Source organism: Notothenia rossii, assembly GCF_949606895.1.
Source record: "Notothenia rossii genome assembly, chromosome: 2".
In the NCBI taxonomy this organism is placed as follows: domain Eukaryota; kingdom Metazoa; phylum Chordata; class Actinopteri; order Perciformes; family Nototheniidae; genus Notothenia; species Notothenia rossii.
This window is the reverse complement of record NC_136904.1, coordinates 51,798,837-51,820,985: the sequence shown is the minus strand read 5'-3', so window position 1 is coordinate 51,820,985 and position 22,149 is coordinate 51,798,837. Positions and strand designations below refer to the sequence as shown.

The window sequence follows — 22,149 nt, the reverse complement described above, 5'->3', positions numbered from 1 at the left end:
TCCGCTCCTCACAGCAGCGAGCCGCGCAACGTCCCGCCAACACGGCACCCAGACCCCACGCAGCATTCTCATAGGTTTGTCATTACTGGTGTCATATTCTGGTTGCTAACGCCATTGTAACACATAATCACTGATGTTCCTCTGTAACAGTGGTGATCTAATCAGATAAGAGTGGGCGAGCTGACCAATCAGAGCACAGTGGGCTCATAGGGAGGGGGGGGGGGGGGGCAGGAGCTCCAACAACCTGTTTAGGACAGAGAGTGAATACACATACTATACACAGATGCTGTATGAGAAACCAATGTGAGTTTGGAAAACAATGTAAATCTATTCTAGTAGACCTCAACAATGGAATTATGATCAGTAGAAATGGCCATGACAAGGGACCTTTAATACAATCAGTACGGTGTCTGTTTCCACAGCACTGATTGTTTGAATAATTCAGCGATCCTGGATATAACTTCCAGAATCATTTAATGTTCTCCAGCCTCCCTTGTATAGGTTGGCTTTTAATGTTAAAACAAAGTGTTTACTGTTGCATCAGTTCGGCAAAACTAGTATTTAATACATGACAAACATAATTCCTGGTAACAAAATAGTGGACCAGTTTTACTTAGTCATGTATAAATAATAATACTGTGACGCAGTATTGTTTGAGATTAAAGAAACTACAATGACAATAGCTGGTCTACCTCAAAGGTCACCCCAGCTCTGGTAATCTAACCATTGTGGTTGTTGCAAGCTTCAAGGCTAAATAACCCCTTTTTAAACAGGCTGTGAGCAGCTGATACAACAGCAGCTCCAGTCTAAGGTGAGCGGAGTTTAGAGGAAAATGTGCTGCTGCAAAGAGTTGGAGGAGTGTCTACCTCTAAAGTCCGCTCACCAGCGTTTCCGCCAGGGGGGCGTCTTGCCGTAATTTGACGCCCTTATTCAGCTCGGGACGCCCTGAACTCGAGGGGGGGGGGAAGAGAGAGAACTGTCATCCGGGGGGAGAGCACAGTCGTGAACTGTCAACGGGGGGCGGGGCGCACGCTCGTGAACTGTTGACGCCGTGTTATGCATGCCCACTGTACCTCGCGGGAGTGCGCACAGCGTAAGGCCAAAACCCACAGACATTTCAATGATTGAATGATGAACCCGAAATGTTCCCACACAGCTGTTTTAAAAGAAGCAGTTGGGTCTTCTAGCTCCTGTGCGTTATCTGAAATCGCCATACTAACTTCTCTTCTTCTTGTATTTTGTTTGTTTTGTTGTGTTTTCTTCTTGTTCTTCATCTGTTGTTTAATGGCCCAGATACACCGGCCTGTCACCTGAGAAGTCGCCGACACCGACTGCTGCGTCGCCGGACTCTCCTGCGTATTTGCCGACTTAGCGCACTGGAACACACCGCAAATCCGAGCCAAGCACGCATGAACTGCGTATGCGTGAGTGGCAATAACTCTCCTTACCAGCAGGCGGCGGTAGTGTGTATTCATCATTCAAAAGAGGCAACAACCGGAAGACAGAGAAGAAGAACAGACTCCGTGATATAAACAAACAACAAATAGCGTTTTTCTTTCCATTTTCACTCTCGTCCATTGAAAACATAAACGAATAGGAGCTCTATAAACCGATGAGTTGAAATAGCCTTCCATTTTAAATCATTTGTTTACCTCCCTCACTTCCGTTAACGCTTCTCATGCACTGATTCGCTAGCTGAACAGCCAATCAGTGTTATCCCTGGTGTTCCCGACGCCGATTCAACATGTTGAATCGGCAAGAAAAGGCGTCAGGTCGGCAGAAAAGACCCAACGGTTCGGCGCACACCACTCCGAATAGGGCGTGCCCACGCTTATGTTCGGCCCGACTCACATTTACTGCCGATTTCGGGCCGGTGTATCTGGGCCTTAAGGGCGGCAGGCAAACAGCTTTTAGGCGCAATACCGCCCCCTGGATTATATATAGTGTAATGGATACTACCCTGGTTGACAGACTTTTTTCCTTTCATAAAAAAAGGCGTATTCGTCGTGGGACTGCATGTGCCGAACCGTGACGTCCGAACAGTGACGGGATCGGGACGAATACGGATACCGTTACACCCCTCTCTCTCTCTCTTTCGTGTATCGTCGTCATATGTCCAGCTCAGTGTCACAAAGCAACGCTCTCGTCTCTGGTCCCACTTCGAAGAGGCCAGCCTCTGCAGGAGGTCTGTACAGAGGACAGGTGGTGATTATGTGGTCGGCAGTCTGCTCAGGCTCGCCACACTCGCATACTGCGCTGTCTGCCAGGCCCCACTCCTTCATTGATGATTTGAAACGACCAACCCTAGTACGGAGGCGGTTCAGTAGGGTCCAGTGCCGGCGTGGTAGATGTTCTCCTTCGACTCCATCTCCCGGGTCTTGGATGTGATGGTGCAGACGTGTGAGCTCAGCCGACTCCCATTCCTGCTTCCAGGAAGTTGCTAACCATGCCCTTGTAGACAGGTCCTCAGGGATGGAACCAAGCATCTCTTGTGCTCTCCTGTTGTAGGGGTGACGGGACTTGAGTCTGCGTGGGGTCGCTGCCTTAGTTGTGGTTTCATGCAGGATATGCCAGTCATGTTCTTGGGCTTTCCTTGCAAGTGCAAGGGTAGCGGCCTCTCGTCGGAGGCCGGCCGGGGCAATTCCCGCTAGGACTGGCAGGTAGGACACGGGGGTGGGCTTCAGGCAACCAGTTATGATCCGAAGGGCGTTGTTAATGACAGGATCAATCTTCTTCACATGTGGGCTTCTACACCAGACTGGGGCACAATATTCGGCAGCAGAGAACACCAGGGCTTGTGTGGATATTCGTAGCGTCCTGGCGGAGGCACCCCAGGTTGTACCAGCGAGGCGGCGGATAAGCGAGACCCTTGCTGTCACTTTGGCTCTCACTTCTTCCAGGTGTTGTTTATAGGACAATGTCCTGTCCAGCCGAACACCAAGGTACTTGGGGGCTAGTTGGTGCTCCAAACGTTTGTTGTCAATGGACACCGATAGTTCCCTTTTTGCCTCTCTGTTGCACAGGTGGTATGCGGCCGACACAGTCTTCCCAGTACTGAGCTGCAGACGCCACATGCGCATGTAGGCAGCCAAGATGCCCATGTCCTGGTTGAGACCCTGTTCCACCGCTGACCATGTTGGTTGACGCAGCATGATGGCCAGATCATCCGCGTAACCATATTTTCTGGATGTTATCTCCGGGAGGTCGTGGATATAGATGTTAAACAGCAGTGGTGAGAGGACAGACCCCTGTGGCACCCCGTTCCTCAATCTTCTCAGTCTGCTTCGCTGGCCATCGCTGGTCCGAAGGATGAAGCTGCGGTTGGACAGCATCTCCATTAGGAACTTCACCATATGCCGGTCTGGGATTGTCCTCAGCAGCTTCAGGTGAAGTCCACGGTGCCAGACGGTGTCATATGCGGCCGTTAGGTCAAGCAACACTACCCCAGCTTTGTCTTTGGCCTGAAAGCTGTCCTCGATGTCCTGGGTGAGCAGGGTTACTTGATCTACTGTTGATCTGCCCCGCCGGAAACCAGCCTGTTCCCTTGGAAGCTGTGGGTCTACTACTGGCTCTATGCGGCTGAGGATCATCCTCTCCAGAATCTTTAATGGGACGCAGAGCAGCGAGATGGGTCTGTAGGCCTTGGGGTCTTCCGCAGTTTTGCCTGGTTTCAGCAGAGCGATAACAACAGCACGGCGCCAGGTCTTCGGCAGTTTGGACCTCTGGAAGCAGGATGTAAAAAAGGAGCAGAGCCAGGCAAATGTTGTCTCACTCTGGTGGGTCATGAACTCCGGATGGATATTATCATGCCCCGGGGACTTGCCTTGCCTAAGGTTGCTAATGGCCGCCCTAAGTTCAGCTGTTGTAAATTCCCCGGAGATGTCAGCATCGACACTGGGTGCCCTAGAGATGGAAGATACCTCGCGCAGCGTAAAGCGGGCGAAGTTCTTGTCTGCACCTTGGAATTGGCTGTTCTTCAGGAGCTGGGCTGCAATGGCATCTGCTGTCACAGGGCACTTGGGGGGTGTTGTTTTCCTGCCAGTGAGCTGGTTAATAATCTGCCACGCCTTACGGCTGGAATGGGTGAAATCGATTGACTCAACAATTTCAGTCCATCTGGCCCTTCGGGTGGCGTCCAGCTTGTGGAGTAGTGCCGTTGCAGTCGTGTCCACATCCTCCCTTGAGCCAGCCTGCTGATGTTCGCGCAGGAGGTGGTTGCACTCTTCGTCCCAGCCCGGGATGTAGCTCGCATTGTAGCCGCGAGGGATTGTTTTCTTTGCTGCACTTAGAAGCACTTTGCAGAAGGCTGCATATGCTGAGTCCACATCAGTGATGTCTGGGTCCGGGAGGCTGGCTGATGTTCTCTCTGTCTCCGCGGTGAATGCCTGCCAGTTGGCCTTCCGGAAGTTCCACCTACGGGCAGGTTTACCTTCTACCGGCTGCACCAGTGAGGGGGCTTTGATGACAGACGGTCGGTGGTGTGACCGGGGGAACCTATCGATAACCTGTCTCTCTGGGATTGGGTCACTGTTGTGGCATACAGCAAATGCGAGGTCTGGGTTGGTGAAGGTGTTCCATCTTGAAGAGTGGAAACTTGGTGGCTCTTTAGGGTCGAACAAGAGCTGGGCATTGGCGTTGGAGGCCCACGCGTCTCTCCGTCTGGTGTCGTGTGGAAGTATCCCCAGTCAGTGTGCTGGCAGTTAAAGTCCCCTGCATAGATGGCAGATGCCTGGACAAGCGGGAGGGCCGACACGGTCAGTGTAGATGGTGGAGGCTTGTACACATTTACGACAGATGTTGCCTGTATCCTGGTGGACAGCCATTCAACGCTGGCATTTGGTGGAGATTGGCCAGTGGCTATCCACCCAAGATCAGACCTCACAAAAGTCGCAATACCGTGATGTCTGCTGAGGATGGAACCAGCGAGGTGGAACCCGGGCAGCTTTAGGGTGTCTTCAGCCATACAGTGGGTTTCCTGTAGGAGGACGGCTGCAACCTTGTGGGAGTCGGCGAGGTGGCGTATGATCTCGAGTTTGGCATTGGTGAGGCCCTCGACGTTTAGCTGGAACACTGCCAGACCTTGGTGGTCGACCGTCGGGATGGATACCCGTCCTGGCGTGGGCTTGCATCCCCCCGACCTTTTACGCCTTGGTCTGCCAGGTTGACGATGATTGGGTGGCGACATTGGTTTCACGAGCTGGTCTTTCACCATCTCTCGTTACTTGCAGGGGAGGCCGCGTGGAGGCTGTCGTCTTCTCCCCCTAGTATAAGGAGATGCATGTTAACAAAATGTCCAATACAGTGGACATTTTCAATGGGCTGGGACCCAGGGGGATAGGTCAGTTAAAGCTAATATTTAACACAGTGGTTCTCAACTGGTGGGTCGCGACCCCGTTTCAAGTGGGTCGCAGATGTGTGAGTGAAGAAAAACAAATTGGAAAAAAAACAAATCTTTTTTTTTGAATGCCCGATTTTCTAAAGCTGTACACGCAGTAGGCGTTGGACCGGAAGTACCGGAGACCATAAGCGGTTTTGAAAACTTCTGTCACGTAGTGATCATCTTCTCAATAAAACATCTTTCCTGATGTTTTTTCGAGTCTTCTCGCCAATCGGAATCATGATTGTTGCCAGAAGTCCCCACGGAGAATAACTTTGCAGTAGAACTACTCTTTATACATCCATGGGTACAACTTCAGATAAAAATGAACACATAATGAAATATGACCCCTGGTCTGATGATTGACAGCAGGGCTCTCGACTAACTTTTTTCCCCATCCTCCCGGAACCGTCCCGAAATACAATCTAAGCCGTCCCGAAATTTATGTGGACCGTCCCGAATTTAAAATATTAGTTTTTCTATATTATCATTAGTTAAAATCATTCAAAGTTACCTTTAACATAAATACAACATCATACAAATCATTAGATGATAATTCATCAACCTTTTTATTTTAGTGAATCGGTCAAACACATAAAAAAATAATATATTTTAAAAACACACAAACAAGAAATTTACTCCAAATGTAATCCAGTCAAGTCCCATCCAATTAACAAAAATCCAACACTGTCCTGAAGACAGAACCCAGAGTAACCAGTAACCAGGATGACTGTAACACAGTCAGGAGACCTTGACACATTAATTAGTCTTGGAACTGGGGCCTTCTGTTCCTGCAGCCACTACTCCACCACTTGGTGACCGCTTTCTCTGCATTGAATTGCTGTGCAGGAGGGCCATGAACTGAGATGTGCAGGAGGAAGCTAAGCATCTCGTTAGACAAGCAAGACCTCCAGTCTGACTTAATTCTCTTCATGCTGGAGAATCCACGCTCGCAGCAAGATGAACTCATGGGGAGCACTTGTGTGATCTGCACTATGACCTTCATTTGCTTAAACTGGTCTTCCCTTCCAATAGCACCCGTAAGTAGCCTCTGCCACAGCACCTGGGGTTCAATGTGCCTGTAGTGACGCTGTACGAGGACTTTCAGGTCAAGCCACTCTCTCTTAGCTGCCTCTCCAGAAGTAAAGTCCTCGCATTCTGCAAGGATGGATTGGAAATGCTCCATTAATTCAATGAGCTCCGCATTGCCAAATGTCGTCAGTTCAGCTGTGTCTTCTGGCCAGTTAGACAGATCAAAGAGGGTGGAGGTTGCCTTCAGAATCCCTGTCTCCAGATTCCCAAAGCGTGCTGACAGAAACCCACACAGGTCGTTAATGAGGCGGAGCTTTAGTGAGTTGAAGGTGGAATTGTCCGTTTCCCTCCTGTTGAGCTGGACATTCTGCCAGGTGTTTCCAGGTCCAACCTCATCAAGTACCTTCTGGAGCCTTGGGCCTGGGTCTGTCTAGGTTTGTAATAAAAGGAAAGAAAAAACATTTTACTCATTGTAATCCATAAAATGAAAACGTTTCAAAAGTATGTTATATTGTGACTATAATAATTAATATTTGAGATGTGTATAACATATGGAATATTTACTCTGATGATGTTGATAATGTCTAGACTTCCAGGCGTACATTATTGACATTTAAAATATTTCTTATTATATAATAACAGCACAAAATACTTCCACAGTTTTTCAATAATATAATAACAAATGACATATCTTTATAGTTTTTCATATTTAGGGATTATATAAATACCAGTTTTACCAATTTGTATATTCAATTGTTAATGTTCAACAATTAATCAAAAAAATCTTTACTGACCTGCATGGCTACAAGTGACAATGTTGTTGTTTGTAGTCCATCAGAGACCATCTGCAAGGTCAGTCCATCCCTCTGAAACAGCAGGCTGAGCTGCTTCAGCTCCTGAAGAATGTCCAACACCAAGTGAATGAACATCACCATCTTGTACTGTGTCAGGGACCGATGAATGGCACGTGCTCTCCCTTTCATTAAGGCACTAGCTTCCCTGTCATTCGGATCACTAGCATGGTTCTCAAAGTGAACCATGGTAACTTTGAAGTTTTTCACCAAACCTTCAAGGGCCCTGGACATATGTGGAAGCCATCTTGTCCCATCAATGTTACCTGGTTTGACCATATTTATGCCCATAACTTTCCCAAGTGCATGGAGCTCACGAGAAGCTTTTGCAGAGTGGGAGTAGTGCTTGGAAACACCATTCAGTGTTTCCTTCAATTCAGCCAGCAGAGGCACTGATTTGATGCTGCCAAGCGCTGACAGCTCCAGTCTGTGAGCCACACACCAGATTGGTACAATTGAGGGACACATTTGTTTCAGCTTGGCTGCCACTCCATTGTGAACTCCCATCATCACAGATGCACCATCACAGCCGAAGCCAACCATCAGGGATTTCAAGTCTTGCTCAGTCAGGCCCACATTCCTCAAACCAACAAGTATTGCGTCAAGGATGCCTTGGCTGTGGGCATGCTCCAATGAAACAATGTCCACAAATTGATTGACAGGTTTGCCATCTTCCACATATGTCAAGTAGACCATCTCCTGATCTTTCACGGATCGGTCAACACTGGAATCGGACATGACAGAGAAGAAGTGTGTGTTTTTTAGTTTCTCCACCAGGTCATCCTTCATAGATTGACCTATGGCCTGGACAAAGGTGCGACAGGCATTGTCGTTCTTGTAAGTGTCACCAAGGTCCAGACCATTTTTGAGATGCAAGTCAACTAGGCTTGGAAACATGGTGAAGGGGGCTTCTTCTTTTGCCACAAAGTAAGCTATATTAAATAGCTTTGTCATCTTTTCTCTGACATTCTCTGACATCTTTTGTAGGACACAAGCCATGGGTGTTCCGCTTGGGTTTACTTTTGCAGCCTGAGCACCTTCGCAGTCATAATGTGATGTCGTTTTGCTGTTTTCTTGGAGTGTTTTTAACCGGATTTTGCCGCCATCCACACCAACAAAAACGTTGTTCCCCTTCGCAAGACTGGGAAAAGCACGACAGCTTTTGCAGAACATCATACCTGTCTCTGCATCAAATTCAGCAAATGGGAAGGTTTTCTTCCACTCCGGCAACCATTTGCGTTTTCTTTTTGCCTCATATTTGTTTGAGCAGCCGCGAGTGTGTGTGTTGCATGCAGCAGCCGCGAGTGTGTAAACAGCCCCGCGGCACCCCCTCACACACTACCCATCCCTACATGGGGAGAGGCGCAGCATATTGCTAAGGACTAAATGCGATGGAGAGTTCTCATCTCAGCCTTATTACCCATAGGGGATGAAGAGGAGTAAGTAAATAAATAAGTGGTTAAAGTTAGTAACATGATCTGAACTGTTGCAGAGTTTTGACTCCTCATAGTTAAGGTAACGTTATCGTCATATCACTCAGTGTAAAATGGCTACTGACTGGTTAGCTAGCGTTAACAATACATCAGTCTAACGTTAGTTAACTAACTGGTAACGTTAACATTAATACGGGCAAGCTTACCTCATTGACTTGGGTTGAATTCCCCGTTACAGCTGTGGCTGAGGCCGGTGCTCCAGGGTCTGGTTCTGCTGTGCGTTTTCTCAATGTAACGGTAAAAAATTGCAGAATTCCTCCACGGGATGCCTTTATTATTGTACATCACTCAACCCGCGAAATACACACACTCGGAACGTAGCTAGACCCGCGAATTCGCGGGCCAGGAATTTGCGGGTCTAGCTACGTTCTGAGTGTGTTTGAGCTTGAGGCATCACAGACAGCTGTGCGGGTGGCTGACAGCCAACGGCACAGCTGTAGCTACGTACTGTGTGTGTGTGAGTGTGTGTATTTTGCGGGTTGCTAAATGCTTTTTGCGTGTGTATATGTTGACAAGGAGGTTTTAATAACTGTGTGCTAAACAAAACGTGCAGTCAGTTTCATTTTCATCGCCGTTCGTAGTAGAGTTAGCAGGGTATATTTTAATTTTAACTCTCGTCCCAAATCCGTCCCAACATTTTTTTTTATCCTCCCCGACCCTATTTTTTTCTTCCCCGGGACGACGGGAGGTCCTTAAGCTCGAGCCCTGATTGACAGGTCGCAGAACAATTCACACAGACTATCTCCTCTTTACTCTTCTCTCTGTGAGGAGCAGCAAGTTCAGCTGTCGGAACAAAGTGAAAAACAAACAATGGCATCAAATATTATTAATATGTCGGGTAGTAATAGATTTATTTATTTTGTTCTGAGAGTGTACCAGAATGCGTAGTTTATAGAGATGATCTGATCACATGATCGGTGATCGGATCCGATCACTTGATCGGGGATCGGAGCCGATCACGTGATTTTCAAAAGATCGGAATCGGAAGAAAAAGATCGGGGATTTTTTTTTAATAAATTATTTTTATTATTTTATTTAATGTTACAAAACAAAAATGACCATGTTCACTTGTTAAAGTCATCCTGAGGCCTTAGTTTTGGTTTATAATTACACAACATCATGTATGTGTTGCTTCTTTTGGGCACTCTGTTGCAAGATTTGAGAGAAATAAGCAACCAAGACCTGGTTGCTTATTTCTCTCAAATCTGGCAACAGAGTGGGCATGGCGCAGTGTCTAATAGTAGCAGTAAGCTAACGAGAGGCTACATTCAGCTGGTGATTCCGGAGTCGGGACAGAGAATATGTCAGGAGTATGCAGATGCAATGTTTGCAAGGCGGAGGTTCCGCGTGGTGGAAAGAACAGAGCTACGTTCAACACGACCAATATAATACGCCACCTGAGAAACAAACAACAACACACATGCCCCTGTATTTTCTACTCCACACTAAAAGAGTTTAGTGTTTCCTTTTGTTATAACAAAAATAACAATAAACAGTAGTTTCCTTTAATTTGTCATTCATGAATAAATGAAACAAACTGTGTTATCAAATATGTTTTGCGGCTCCAGATACATACTTTAGGTAAAAAATGGCAAAGGAAAGGGGGCGAAATGGCTCTTGTGATAATAAAGGTGCAGACCCCTGCCCGAGGCCTTACAGCTGTTCATTCAGAAACCCTGCTTTAACCAATAGGTTGCTAACAAGACACAACGGGAACTTGGGCTGGGTCTTCAGGAGTTGTATCCTTTTTCTCCAAAACAACCTAAACTGCAAGCACTGTGACTGCTGACTTTGTACTCATCCTCATACTCACACTCTTTCTCTATTTCTCGCACTCTCCATCCCACTTCGCTTCCCTCAATCATAGATACGCTCTGAATCCTGAAGTCAGTCTCTCCAAACCAAACGTTTGCCAGTGTAACAGGGCTAATTTACTCCTGGGTGAGACATTGCTCCATGTAGCTGTGAGCTCATATTAATACAAATGTTGGGAGAGCATGTGTGAGAGCCACTTCTGCGATAATTCAGTCAGTCTGTATACCCAGCTGTGAAGTAATAGTTTTATTCCATCTGGATTCAAATGAACTCACAATGATTTCCCTGCATTCATCTAGCAGCTAACCTCTATCTGAGCAGAAGGGCATGGGGAGGCTGGGCTGCTCCACCCAGTTATGGGCCAGGATGATTAGTGAGGAAATCGTATGCTCTGCTGAGTACGGAGCTTTGCATAATTCCACCCACACAACACATAGCTGATCATCTGAGTCACCCAGTGAGACACAAACACCATGTTGGTGTTTTTCAGTGTTTCGACTCCCCAGCTTTTCTTTACATTAAGAATGTAGGATTAAAACATGTTAATTGGAACAAGACAGACTCCAACAAGTTTTCCCAAGCTGCAAATACATGCTAATATTGGTGAGCAAGGGTAGTGCTGTGAAAATGCCTGAGAGTTCTCTTGTCGTACCAACTCTCATAAATTTGAAATTGGACTTGTATGAACATGTTTCCCAGCATGCTGCACTGTTTTCGTATCATGTAACATTGTCATCACATTTTTGTTGACAACATTTTTGAACTACTGGTCCAAGATCCTACTCCCAATATTCTTCTTTTTCGAAAAACAATCAATCAAATATACAATCAAGCTCTGTTAGAAATTAGTTTTGGGCAGAGGTACATTTATCATGATCAGTTCAAATGTGGTGTTTTCACAGTTTAGTAAAACATATGGGAGCAGTTTGGGGTTAATATATTGAATTTGAATTATGCCCATTTAATCTTCCTAGTTTATCATTTAAAGTTAAAAGTACTGCCATTTTTTATTTTATTTTTTTAAAGCAAAAGGGCTTTATGAAAATAACAAAGTAAGAAGAGATTCAACATTTTTGTATGTTTTTTAAACTGACTTGGAACATATTTGTTTAGGATTGGTTAAATACGTTAATAGCTTATTGAGCCAATAATGAAATATGGCACTTAAATGCTTTAAATGGAATACGTTTTGAGAGATTAAGTTATTGTATAAAGCTTTAAAAATGTACACTTTTCTGAAAAAGTATGGCCTTTTTTTTCTCGCAGATTTACTATTGCTCCTTAAAGGTGGGGTAGGTAATTTTGGAGGAACCAGCTAGAATTTGAAAATACACAGCCGGAACAAATCTGCCACTTCCTTACAAAGCCCCTCCACCAACACATACGAACGCGCACATGACCAATGAGGACACAAGATAAGTTTGTGCACAGATGGAAGGCTGACAGGCAGGTAGGCCATCCAGTTATTTTAGCCGGGCCGCCTCAGATGATTGGTCGTGCTTTTTACAGTACTACGGCTTCCACAGATGACATTTTGTTATGGATTTTTTGTCAAAGCACTTCAGATATTCATTGCTATCGGGATGTTAAGAGCATTCCATGGAATATAACAAAAAGTGTATCTCTAGCCGGTTTCTCAAACTTACCTACCCCACCTTTAATAAAGCAGATTTTTTTTTCAATGAATCTATGTAACACTCAGTGATCTGAACATAGTCTGATCCTCCTCAGCAACGGTCTGTTCTCCTTGGCAACGGTTGCTTAAGGAAAATGAACAGACCTCTAAAACGTCCAAAGGTCCAGAATTGAGTATCCAGTTTAGCGGTGTAATTAAAGATGATCTATTTGTCAGCCCATTGTCACAGGTGAATGTTTTGAGTCGTCCCCTGACCCCCTGCTGTCTCTGTCTCCTCTCAGTATCGACAAGGTGTCCAAGGTGGCGTCCCCGGTGCTGGTGATCCACGGGACGGAGGACGAGGTGATCGACTTCTCCCACGGCCTGGCCATGTACGAGCGCTGCCCCCGGGCCGTGGAGCCCCTCTGGGTGGAGGGGGCCGGGCACAACGACATTGAACTGTACGCCCAATACCTGGAGAGACTCAAGCAGTTCATCTCCTTCGAGCTGCCCTCCTCCTGAGGGGGTGGGGGCTCAGCACTGAGGCCAGGGATCATCTCAACACACTCCTTATCATCTCCCAACTTCTAGCATCGGGCAGGACTGGTTCTCTGTCCCATAGCCCTTCTGGGGAGGAATGTGTAGGCGATTGGAAAAAGAGGGTTTTAGATTGTTGAGGTGCAGCCAGGAGTCGGGGGCCAGAACGGCCGGGGGGAGGGGGCTCTGGCTGAACAAGGGCTGTCCACCCCCTGGCAGCTGCTTTTCATGTGGACACAGTGTCTGGATTCATTCTGAACTCTCCTTCCCTTCCTCCTCTCACTCCGCCCGCCCTCCTGCTCCACAGCTCCAGTTGGTCACATTTCCATATTTCCCTCTTTTTCTCCTTTTTTTTTTGACCAAGTCTTTGCAAGCTTGATTTTTGTATTCTTTTATACCAAGTGAAGGAAGCATCAATTTTTGCACCTTGAGACAAATGAAGTTTTTTACTTTTTCTGTATTTTTAAGTTACCATTCAGGGTTTACCAAACAATTGCACTTTTGACGTGCACATATTTTCAGGTAATGATTTTTTGCTTTTGTGTTTGAATATGAATGTTGATTTTCTTTTGTTATCTGCATTCCACATTTTTTTCTTAATTGCAGGTAGAACCTTTTTTCAGTGAGTGTGTACAGAAGCTGTTGACGAGAGTCTTTGTAGCCCTGATGCGTGCTGCTCTCATACAGGAAGACGGTAAACCTAACTTATTAAACTTAGATTAAACAATCTAGCAATTTCTCTAGCTCAAACTGTTCTGGGAGAGTCCAGTCTTTGAACATTTGAAGCTCCTGGTTAAATCAGCATACAGACAGCAACTTCAACACAAAGACATTTAGAAAGAGTACAATAATTGTGCAGATGGTGCTTCATGGAAGTCTGCAGTAAAGACGGCTATGAATCGAAGTTGTTTATTGAAATTCATTTTGATTGGTGGATTATCTAAATGCAAAATGTAATGCTGATTTTATCAGACCACCTAACAATTAAAGTAAAATGCCTCAAAAGGTCATTCAGTGAATGGATCTTATCAGCCTGTGTTGCAGAGTATAGATACTCCTTGCCATGGCAACAGACATATTGGTCCATAGCCCACAGTCCAACTAGCATGGATATTGTGGGGAGGCATTGACATCCTCACTAACTGTACCTTTACTAAAGAGAGAGCAGCAGGCACCGTGCTACCATTCTGTTAACTGCAGATCATGTGCTGATAAGACTTGACAAATGATTCAACAGAAACACTTGACTCAGTACTGTAGGCTGAAGCTGTTCACCTGCAGACTGAACTGTTCACCTGCTCCATGTGAAGGTGTTCGAGGTCTGGGTGTCTTCACTCATTTCTCACTACTACTACTACTAAAAAGCCTTATGTTCGTAAACATTTCAGCCAGTCCTGTGAACCACAGCAGGCTCCGTGGTCTTAAAACTGCTGCTATTCATTAGAGGTATCAGTCAATCACTGTGGAACCCAGACAGTTGAATATTGAGGTGAGAGCAAGGTACTAAAACCAGATTCAGCCTCTGAGCCGTGTGGGCTCTCCTCCACCTCCTCCGTCTGCTGAGCTGTGATGGCGTTATCTTCACCCAGCTGGAACTCCAAAAATCTGAAGTGAGCAACACATGCAATCACCTCCAACCTTTGTATCAATTGTATCTCAATCATTTCTTATTTTCCCCTTGCAAAGTAAAACACTAAACCATTAAGCTAAACACTAAATCATGTTAAACAATCACAATGGAGTAAAAAGAGACACTATCCCGTGCCTGCTGATTAGAGGGATTGTGTTTGAGGGATATTTCAAAGCAACTTGTGTGATCGTTGATTGGTCCGTGTACTGCTGTGAAGTGGTTTGTCATTTGAGTGTTTTTATGATTTTAATGTCGGGCTGATGTTTTTGAATGACGAGCCCCTGATCATCTCTACTGTTCGTCTTGTGGCTCCTCTTTTTTAAGCTGATGAAGACCCCACTCCAATCCTGATTATTGTTTTGATACTGACATTTTTACGAGGTTTTTCCAGTCTAACTGTTGATAGGTCTCCGGAGCTGGTTTGTACGATACTCCTCTGTAATGATATATCTTCTCTATACATATTAGCCCTCACGCGGGGCCGTCTAGTATTGTTGCTTTTAACACTGGAATCACAATATGCAAATGAAAGGCAGATGAAGCTCACAGTATCAGATGTTGGTGATGTGTAAATCAGATGAGCCTTAAACATGTTGTGAAGCAGATTATCATACATGTGGTAGTTGCAGGAAGCAGCACAATGGATGTTTTAATGATTATAATGGAATAAAGAATGCATGAAAGTGTATGTCTGACCTTGTTTTTTGCTACATTGAAGGCCTCTCTAAAAGAAACGGTGAACACTGAACAGTTTTGAGAAGGCTAACTATTTAGATCGCTACATATCTTTAAAGGGAGAAAATATACTCTTCATATTTTAGCTGGAGCAACCCCTTTTTAAAAGATCATCATCTTGAGTATCTCATCTTATTTTTTTGTATTTGTATGTATTTTTTATAGAAGGACCATGCATACAAATACATTAATCTCAGCAAAGAGAAGAGATGCAATATGCCAGATTATAGCTAATAGCTCATTTCCATCTGTGGTCCTCAGGCAGGTTCATAACAATCAATAAAAAAATAACAACGCATGATCTCTCAGTCAAACAATTTGAAAACCTGATTTAAGTACAGCTCAATAAATTAATACAGAGTACACTTGAAATACATTTACATGATCTCGGTCACTCAAATAATTATAAAGCCTGATTTAAATACAGTTTACGAACATAATAATTAGTAAACTTCAAATACACTTAAATAAAATATCTAGGATATAGTATGACAATAAAGTTCAAATTAAAAAAAACTTGTACCATAAGAAAACGAGTTAAAATCCTCCCTAATCTATAATAATACATTGCAAAAGAGCGTTTTATCGATCTATACGCAACGCAAGTTAAGACTAAACTAAACTAAATTGCATTCATAATTTTGACCAATCCAGTAGTGGATAGGCTTTAAATTAATCTATTCAAGCCCTTTCAATGAATGTGGATCCTTTGCATTTAGTTTAGGCTTTGTTGAAAGCAAGGTCTGAGGCAGTTGTTAATGAACTCAGAGTACAAAAAATTAACATGTCTCTTTAATTGATCACATAAAAGAAGCATTGTCCGGGGGCAGAATTATGCCCTAACTTCAGTCTTCAAATGAAAAAGAAGAGTTATATCTAGGGTCTGAGTCTCTTCAGACATTCTGGACCTGAAGTCGTTCTGATGTGCCAACTTTTAGGCCCCGTCCACACGGCAACGAAACCGATTTCGAACCGAAATCGATTTCAAAAAAGTCTTCCGTCCACACGGAAACGGCTCAAGAAACGTGTCCGTCCCATGGCTGTATAATAAGAACTGGATACAGCGTCGGAGGCGGGGTCTCGTTCTTTCCTATGAGAGCTGCTCATTGGCGCATGAAGGCAAAATGGCCCAACTTTTGAGAGAGCGAAACATCACAGTTTACCCCTCATGCCTGGCTGTCAGAGCAGAAGAACCCGTATGTGCAGCCCCTTAAGCCCCACCCCCCGAGCGCCCACTCTCGGCTCACTAGAATGAATGGAGAGAGAAAATAAATCTAGTTTCGGCTTTTAGTGCATTTTACAACTTAAAGAACTTTATAGGCGCTTTCACACCAAGTACTTTTCCCAGGAATAGTTCCCAGAACTTAGTTCCCTGGAAATCTTTAGTTCCGGAACTATCTAGTAGATCGCGTTAACACCGGAATAAGTCCCTGAGGGAGGATTACGCAAATGAAACCGCTGACGTCACATCCTCTTCTTCTGCTGTGGGTTTACTGGCAGGCCGCAAACAACTTCACGGCGTATACTGCAACCCGAAGTCCCCGGTGTTGGGGACTGGCTTCAGTAGAAGCTGCTGGGACTCCCAGCAGCTTCTACTGAAGCCTTCCGAGTAAATCGCCAGAAGCGCCGACACCTCCTCATCACCCCACCGCTCCCATGTTTTATTTTGTGTTGCCATAAGTTAGTCTCTCTCCGTTGGTGCGCTGGGCTAATGATAATAATGCAAATGCGAGCAAATAAAATGGCGGCTTTCAGAGATTTACGGGGCGTGGTTTGCAATTCGCCCAGCCAATCAGAAATTGGAACCTTTTTCTCCCCTTTTCAGTGTCTGCTCTCTATGTTAGTGGAAAAAGTATTTCTTTGCCGGGTGACGTCACGGACTGATAAGGAAATTGTAGTACCGCCGAATTTTGGGCACAGAGTCCGGCGCACTTCCACACGAAAACGCTCGAAAACGCTGGAGACGCTGTAGTACATATGCCGGGCCAAAGAAAATGGCGGCTTCACAAAATCTTTCAGAGTTTTACGGGGCGTGGTTTGCCATTCACCCAGCCAATCCGAAATTGGAACCTTTTTCTCTCCAGGAAAGTCCCTGCTCTCTAGCTCTCTATGGTGCACCTGTAGAAGGTCAGGATCCTCTCTATGGTGCACCTGTAGAAGGTCAGGATGCTCTCTATGGTCCACCTGTAGAAGGTCAGGATCCTCTCTATGGTCCACCTGTAGAAGGTCAGGATCCTCTCTAGGGTGCACCTGTAGAAGGTCAGGATCCTCTCTAGGGTGCAACTGTAGAAGGTCAGGATCCTCTCTAGGGTGCAACTGTAGAAGGTCAGGATCCTCTCTAGGGTGCACCTGTAGAAGGTCATGATGCTCTCTATGGTGCACCTGTAGAAGATCAGGATCCTCTCTAGGGTGCACCTGTAGAAGGTCAGGATCCTCTCTAGGGTGCACCTGTAGAAGGTCAGGATCCTCTCTAGGGTGCACCTGTAGAAGGTCAGGATCCTCTCTAGGGTGCACCTGTAGAAGGTCGTGATGCTCTCTATGGTGCACCTGTAGAAGGTCAGGATCCTCTCTATGGAGCACCTGTAGAAAGTCAGGATCCTCTCTATGGAGCACCTGTAGAAGGTCAGGATCCTCTCTAGGGTGCACCTGTAGAAGGTCAGGATCCTCTCTAGGGTGTAATAATAATAATACATTTATTTTGGGGGGCGCCTTTCATAACACCCAAGGACACCTTACAGGGCATAGGGGCAATATAGGAAACAATTAAAACAGTGGATTTAGTGAAGTGAAGTATCAGCCGGGGTAAGACAAGACAAACAACAGGAAATTGACTACAAAAGGACACAAAAGGACACAGGGTACAGATTATAAAGAAAATGCCAGTTTGAACAGGTGGGTTTTGAGTTGGGTTTTGAATGTTGTTATGGAATCAGACTGTCAGATGTGTAGTGGCAGGGAGTTCCAGAGTCTGGGAGCCGAGCAGCTGAAAGCTCGAGCACCCATGGTTTTGAGGCGATAGCTTGGGACGGTGAGAAGTCCTACGGACGAAGAGTGGAGGGTGCGGGAGGGGGTGTACTCCTGAAGATGTGATGTAGATGGGGGCAAGGTTATGGAGAGCTTTGTATATGAGTAGAATGTTTTTGTAGTCAATACGGTAGCGTACAGGAAGCCAGTGTAGCTGAGTGAGAATGGGGGTGATGTGGTCGGATGAGTTGGTGCAGGTGATGATCCGGGAAGCAGAGTTCTGGATTATTTGCAGTCTATTGAGGAGCTTGATGGGAAGGCCAGTCAGAAGTGCATTGCAGTAATCAATCCGGGATGTGACGAATGAGTGGACCAGGTTTTCAGTGCTGGGTTGGGACCATACTTGCCAACCTTGAGCCCTCAGAAATCGGGAGCATTTCAAAACCACCGCGTGCGGGGGGGGACCGCCTGAGCTGTATTAGATTAACATTAACATGCTTATTGTAGTTGTTAGTGCACTGTCTTGCGGCCTGTAGCATGGAAAGGAGTGAGCAGAGGGTAGAGTTGTCGATTCTTGTTCAGTTTACTGTGACTATTTTCCTCACCCTCTCAGACTGTCAGTTGCGCACGCTACTAAAGAGACGCGCTACCATGGAAACCAAACAATGGCGTAGCTGTATTAAAGTCAGAGTGGAAAAAGTCCTGAGTAAATCTGATTTTATCAGAAATCGGCAGAAATGCGGGAGAAATATGACCCCGGGAGGAAACCGGGAGGAGCAGTGAAATCGGGAGTCTCCCGCGAAAATATAATATAAATTAGATTAAACTCACCGTCTAAAGGTATTTGTGTGAGTCATACTATGGTTTAAAATGTATTAATTTAAGGCTCACTTATTATTTGTTATGTGCGTCAGTATCACGTGCATGGCTATATGCCTATATATGGTAGATTGATAGGACGCAGCTGGGGTTGATGAGACGGGGAAACGGAAAAGTCTTGACCGTGTTCTTTTTGTTCTGTTGGAGATAAACTTTAGTTACTAGAGGCTTCTCAATACTCAAATTTCCCCTCCTCGACTTCTCGACTCCTCGGTCCTCCGGTAGTGACCCAGAAATGAATTTCAGCGCGCCATTTTGAAGGACATCTAATTTCTCTAAATGCACACCGAGGACCGAGGACCGAGGATCGAGCGTCGAGCGTCGAGCGTCGAGGAGGCTCTCTGGAGGAGCTCTAACTGAGGAGACAGTGATTGTTCCTCGATGGTTCCTCCTCCTCCTGCATTTCCGGTAAAGGTGGAGGCGTGACGCACGGCCGGACTTATCTCAGCCAATGACAGCTCTGCATGCATTCCCTGGATATTATTTTAGAAACTGCTTTCATCGCGTCGCGATGTTTCCAGAGAGAACAGCTGTGAGGTCCGTGCAGAAAGCAGAGCATTGTGTATAATATCACTCAGTATAACAGGCCTACTCTCTTTATTTGCTTTAGTTTAGTAGATAACTACAAACAAAGAGTCGATATTTTTAGTGCTTCACATAATAAAATACACAACGGCTGTAGCCTGATTATGCCTTAGGAGCTGTAGGTGTGTGTGGTACAGTGTGTAGGTGTGTGTGTGGTACAGTGTGTAGGTGTGTGTTTTACAGTGCGTAGATGCAGCGGACAGACGGGTCTCAGTTGGTTTGGTGTCCTCTGCTTACTTTTAATCAGTGGCGGCCGGCCCATAGGGGCGCTAGGGGCGCCGCCCCACCTCTTCCCACATACAAAAAAAATATTAAAAAATATATTAAATTAAAAAATATATATTTCAAAAAATATATATTTCAAAAATATATATATTTTATATTTTTAATGAACAAGGTAAATATCATACAATTGGTATCAGTAAAATGTATAATCTACAATAAAATCTTGTTTAAAATTGTGTTACGATGTCTAAAGTTACTGATAAGTCACATGTTTCCTGCCTGGCCTTGCCCTTGGCATTAGTTTATCATTACGGGGTGCTGCCCCCGAGCCAAAAAGCAGCAACCAGCACGTTGCAAAAGTCTCAATAGTAAACTGTGCCGCCGAAACATAATTTCAGCCAATCAGCGCCGTCAAATATTTTGGTCACGAGGGCGCTCACGTTGGCGCCCACGTTGGCACCCACGTTGCTTACGTGCGTTGACGTGAGTTGTTTTTTTGACTCGTGAGGAACTGGGGTAGTATCTATAGTAACGCAGTGTAGGCGGAGCCGTGACGTCATCTGCAATGAGCTCCCCAGAAAAACAACACAGCCGTTAGCTCTTAGCACTCAGAGCTCACAGCTCTTCATATCTGTTCAGAAACTAGACAAAAGTTAAACAAATACAAACCACATACTGTCTGTGTCATGGCGAATACAGTCGCTGGTTTATTTATGTCTGTATAGGCCGTTGTTGTGAGTGTGGACGGTCGGAGCATTTACAACGTTAGCTTAGCCAAATCTCCATTAGAAAACACGCATTTTAAAAGGTTTTTTTTCCTGCCGTCTGTCTGCAGACTTGTCAAAGCATTAATTCATGGTTTTTAATATCCGGTATCAGTATGTTGTTACTTCGGCATCATTTTGAAACGTGTATTACAGTTAAATCACGGTCAAATATGTTCATCTTGTTGTTGTTGTAGCCCCCTTGACAGCGATTCTCTCTTTAGCATACTCAGCCCGACTCAGCCTGGTTGTTCCTGGCCCTAGAACCACGATTTTATGGGGCCATTACATCACCAGAAGTCCCAATTTAAGGGGTCATTTCTCCCCCAAAAAAATGTTTACTCACTATATCAACAGCCCCACCAAAGATATTTTCCACCAGCCACCACTGCTTTTAATACTTGTAAATACAACTTTTGGCCCGTAACTTCAATTCCCCATTTCAGCGACCAGAGAGAGGGGGGGATGTATCCAGTCTCTGATTGTGTTACGTTATTATGGGAGTGCTCTCATACTTTAAATTGTATATATTTATATAAATATATTTGTGTGTGTGTGTCCGCATCTGTAGCCTGTTATTGTCTCATTATACCCAGGGTTGGGAGGGTTACTTTGTAAATGTAATCTGTTACTGATTACTGATTACATCGCTCTGAAAGTAATCCGAATACAGTTACAGTTACGTGTCTTAAAAATGTAACGTAATCAGATTACTTTTAGATTACTTTTTGATTACTTTCTTTTTCCATCACAGATATGTTTTGGTGAACAGGAGACATGTTAGAAATTAAAATCAATGTTTTACGGCATAATTTAGTTTAAACATGCCATCAGTTAAAATGCTGATTTATACTGAAAAAACTGAAGTTTTCGCGCAAGCTTTTATTGTGAAAATACATCCGGTTAGTTTCCGCTTGTGATTAGAGTTTATTTTGAAAAGCTATTCCGGAAAGGATCTCCAAAATACCAACAGTAGCTTGACTTCAGGCTTTACCGAAAACACCATTTACAGCCGGTAAAATGTGTTAAATGAAAACTGATGAAAGAGAATATGAGGAGGAGAGGCGTGTTTATGTACATGTTGAATGTAAAAAGGTCTGAATGCTCTGTTTAAACGCAATAACGGACAGTTAAGACGTGGAGGACCGGCCCCCAGCTGCGCCAACCGGCTGACAAGGAGGAGCCAGCAGAGGATATAGCAGCTGGAAACCAGGGGCTCGCTCTCTTCTCTTCCCTAACGAGGAGCGGATCACAGCTGTTTGTCTGACTGAACAATATTCTGCTTGTGATACACCAGCGCCCTTTTTAATTAAAGTACCCAATTGAACCTTCTCAGAGACTCAATTTAGTCTCCTTTTAAAGCTTCTCTCCTGGACGGGAGAATAACGATCACAGTTTACAATCTGGTGACCCAGACACGCGATCCCGTGGACCGAGGAGAGAAAACCAGCCGGCTGTTTCCTGGAGACGCTTGCAGCCATTCGACACACGAGCTCAAAACAATCGGTACGAAGATGCCTGTTATGACAAAGATTCTTCACTAGTTAAACTAGGCAATGTTAGATTTGTGTGTTTTATGGCGGCCAGCGGATCCTGAAAATAGCTGTGGATTTAATGTTAAAACAGCCTAAATTCATAAACATAGTT

General features: G+C 45.1%; 2 protein-coding genes across 2 annotated transcripts in view; one reads left to right on the top strand and one right to left on the bottom strand.

Moving 5' to 3' along the window:
- The window catches only part of abhd17c (abhydrolase domain containing 17C, depalmitoylase), a 40,761-nt gene extending 25,723 nt beyond the window's left edge, over positions 1-15,038 (top strand). The window contains exon 3 of the mRNA XM_079663528.1: positions 12,486-15,038. Within this exon, the coding sequence (XP_079519654.1) occupies positions 12,486-12,705 (220 nt within the window). The 3' untranslated portion in view covers positions 12,706-15,038. The remainder of the gene's footprint in view (positions 1-12,485) is intronic.
- Positions 6,073-8,390, bottom strand: LOC307030282 (zinc finger protein 862-like). Its single transcript, XM_079666613.1, has 2 exons — positions 7,204-8,390; positions 6,073-6,839 (listed from the first exon to the last, which is right to left on the bottom strand). Exons 1-2 carry the CDS (start codon positions 8,257-8,259, stop codon positions 6,141-6,143), a joined length of 1,755 nt encoding a protein of 584 aa, XP_079522739.1. The 5' UTR covers positions 8,260-8,390; the 3' UTR covers positions 6,073-6,140.
- Positions 15,039-22,149: the final 7,111 nt, after the last annotated feature.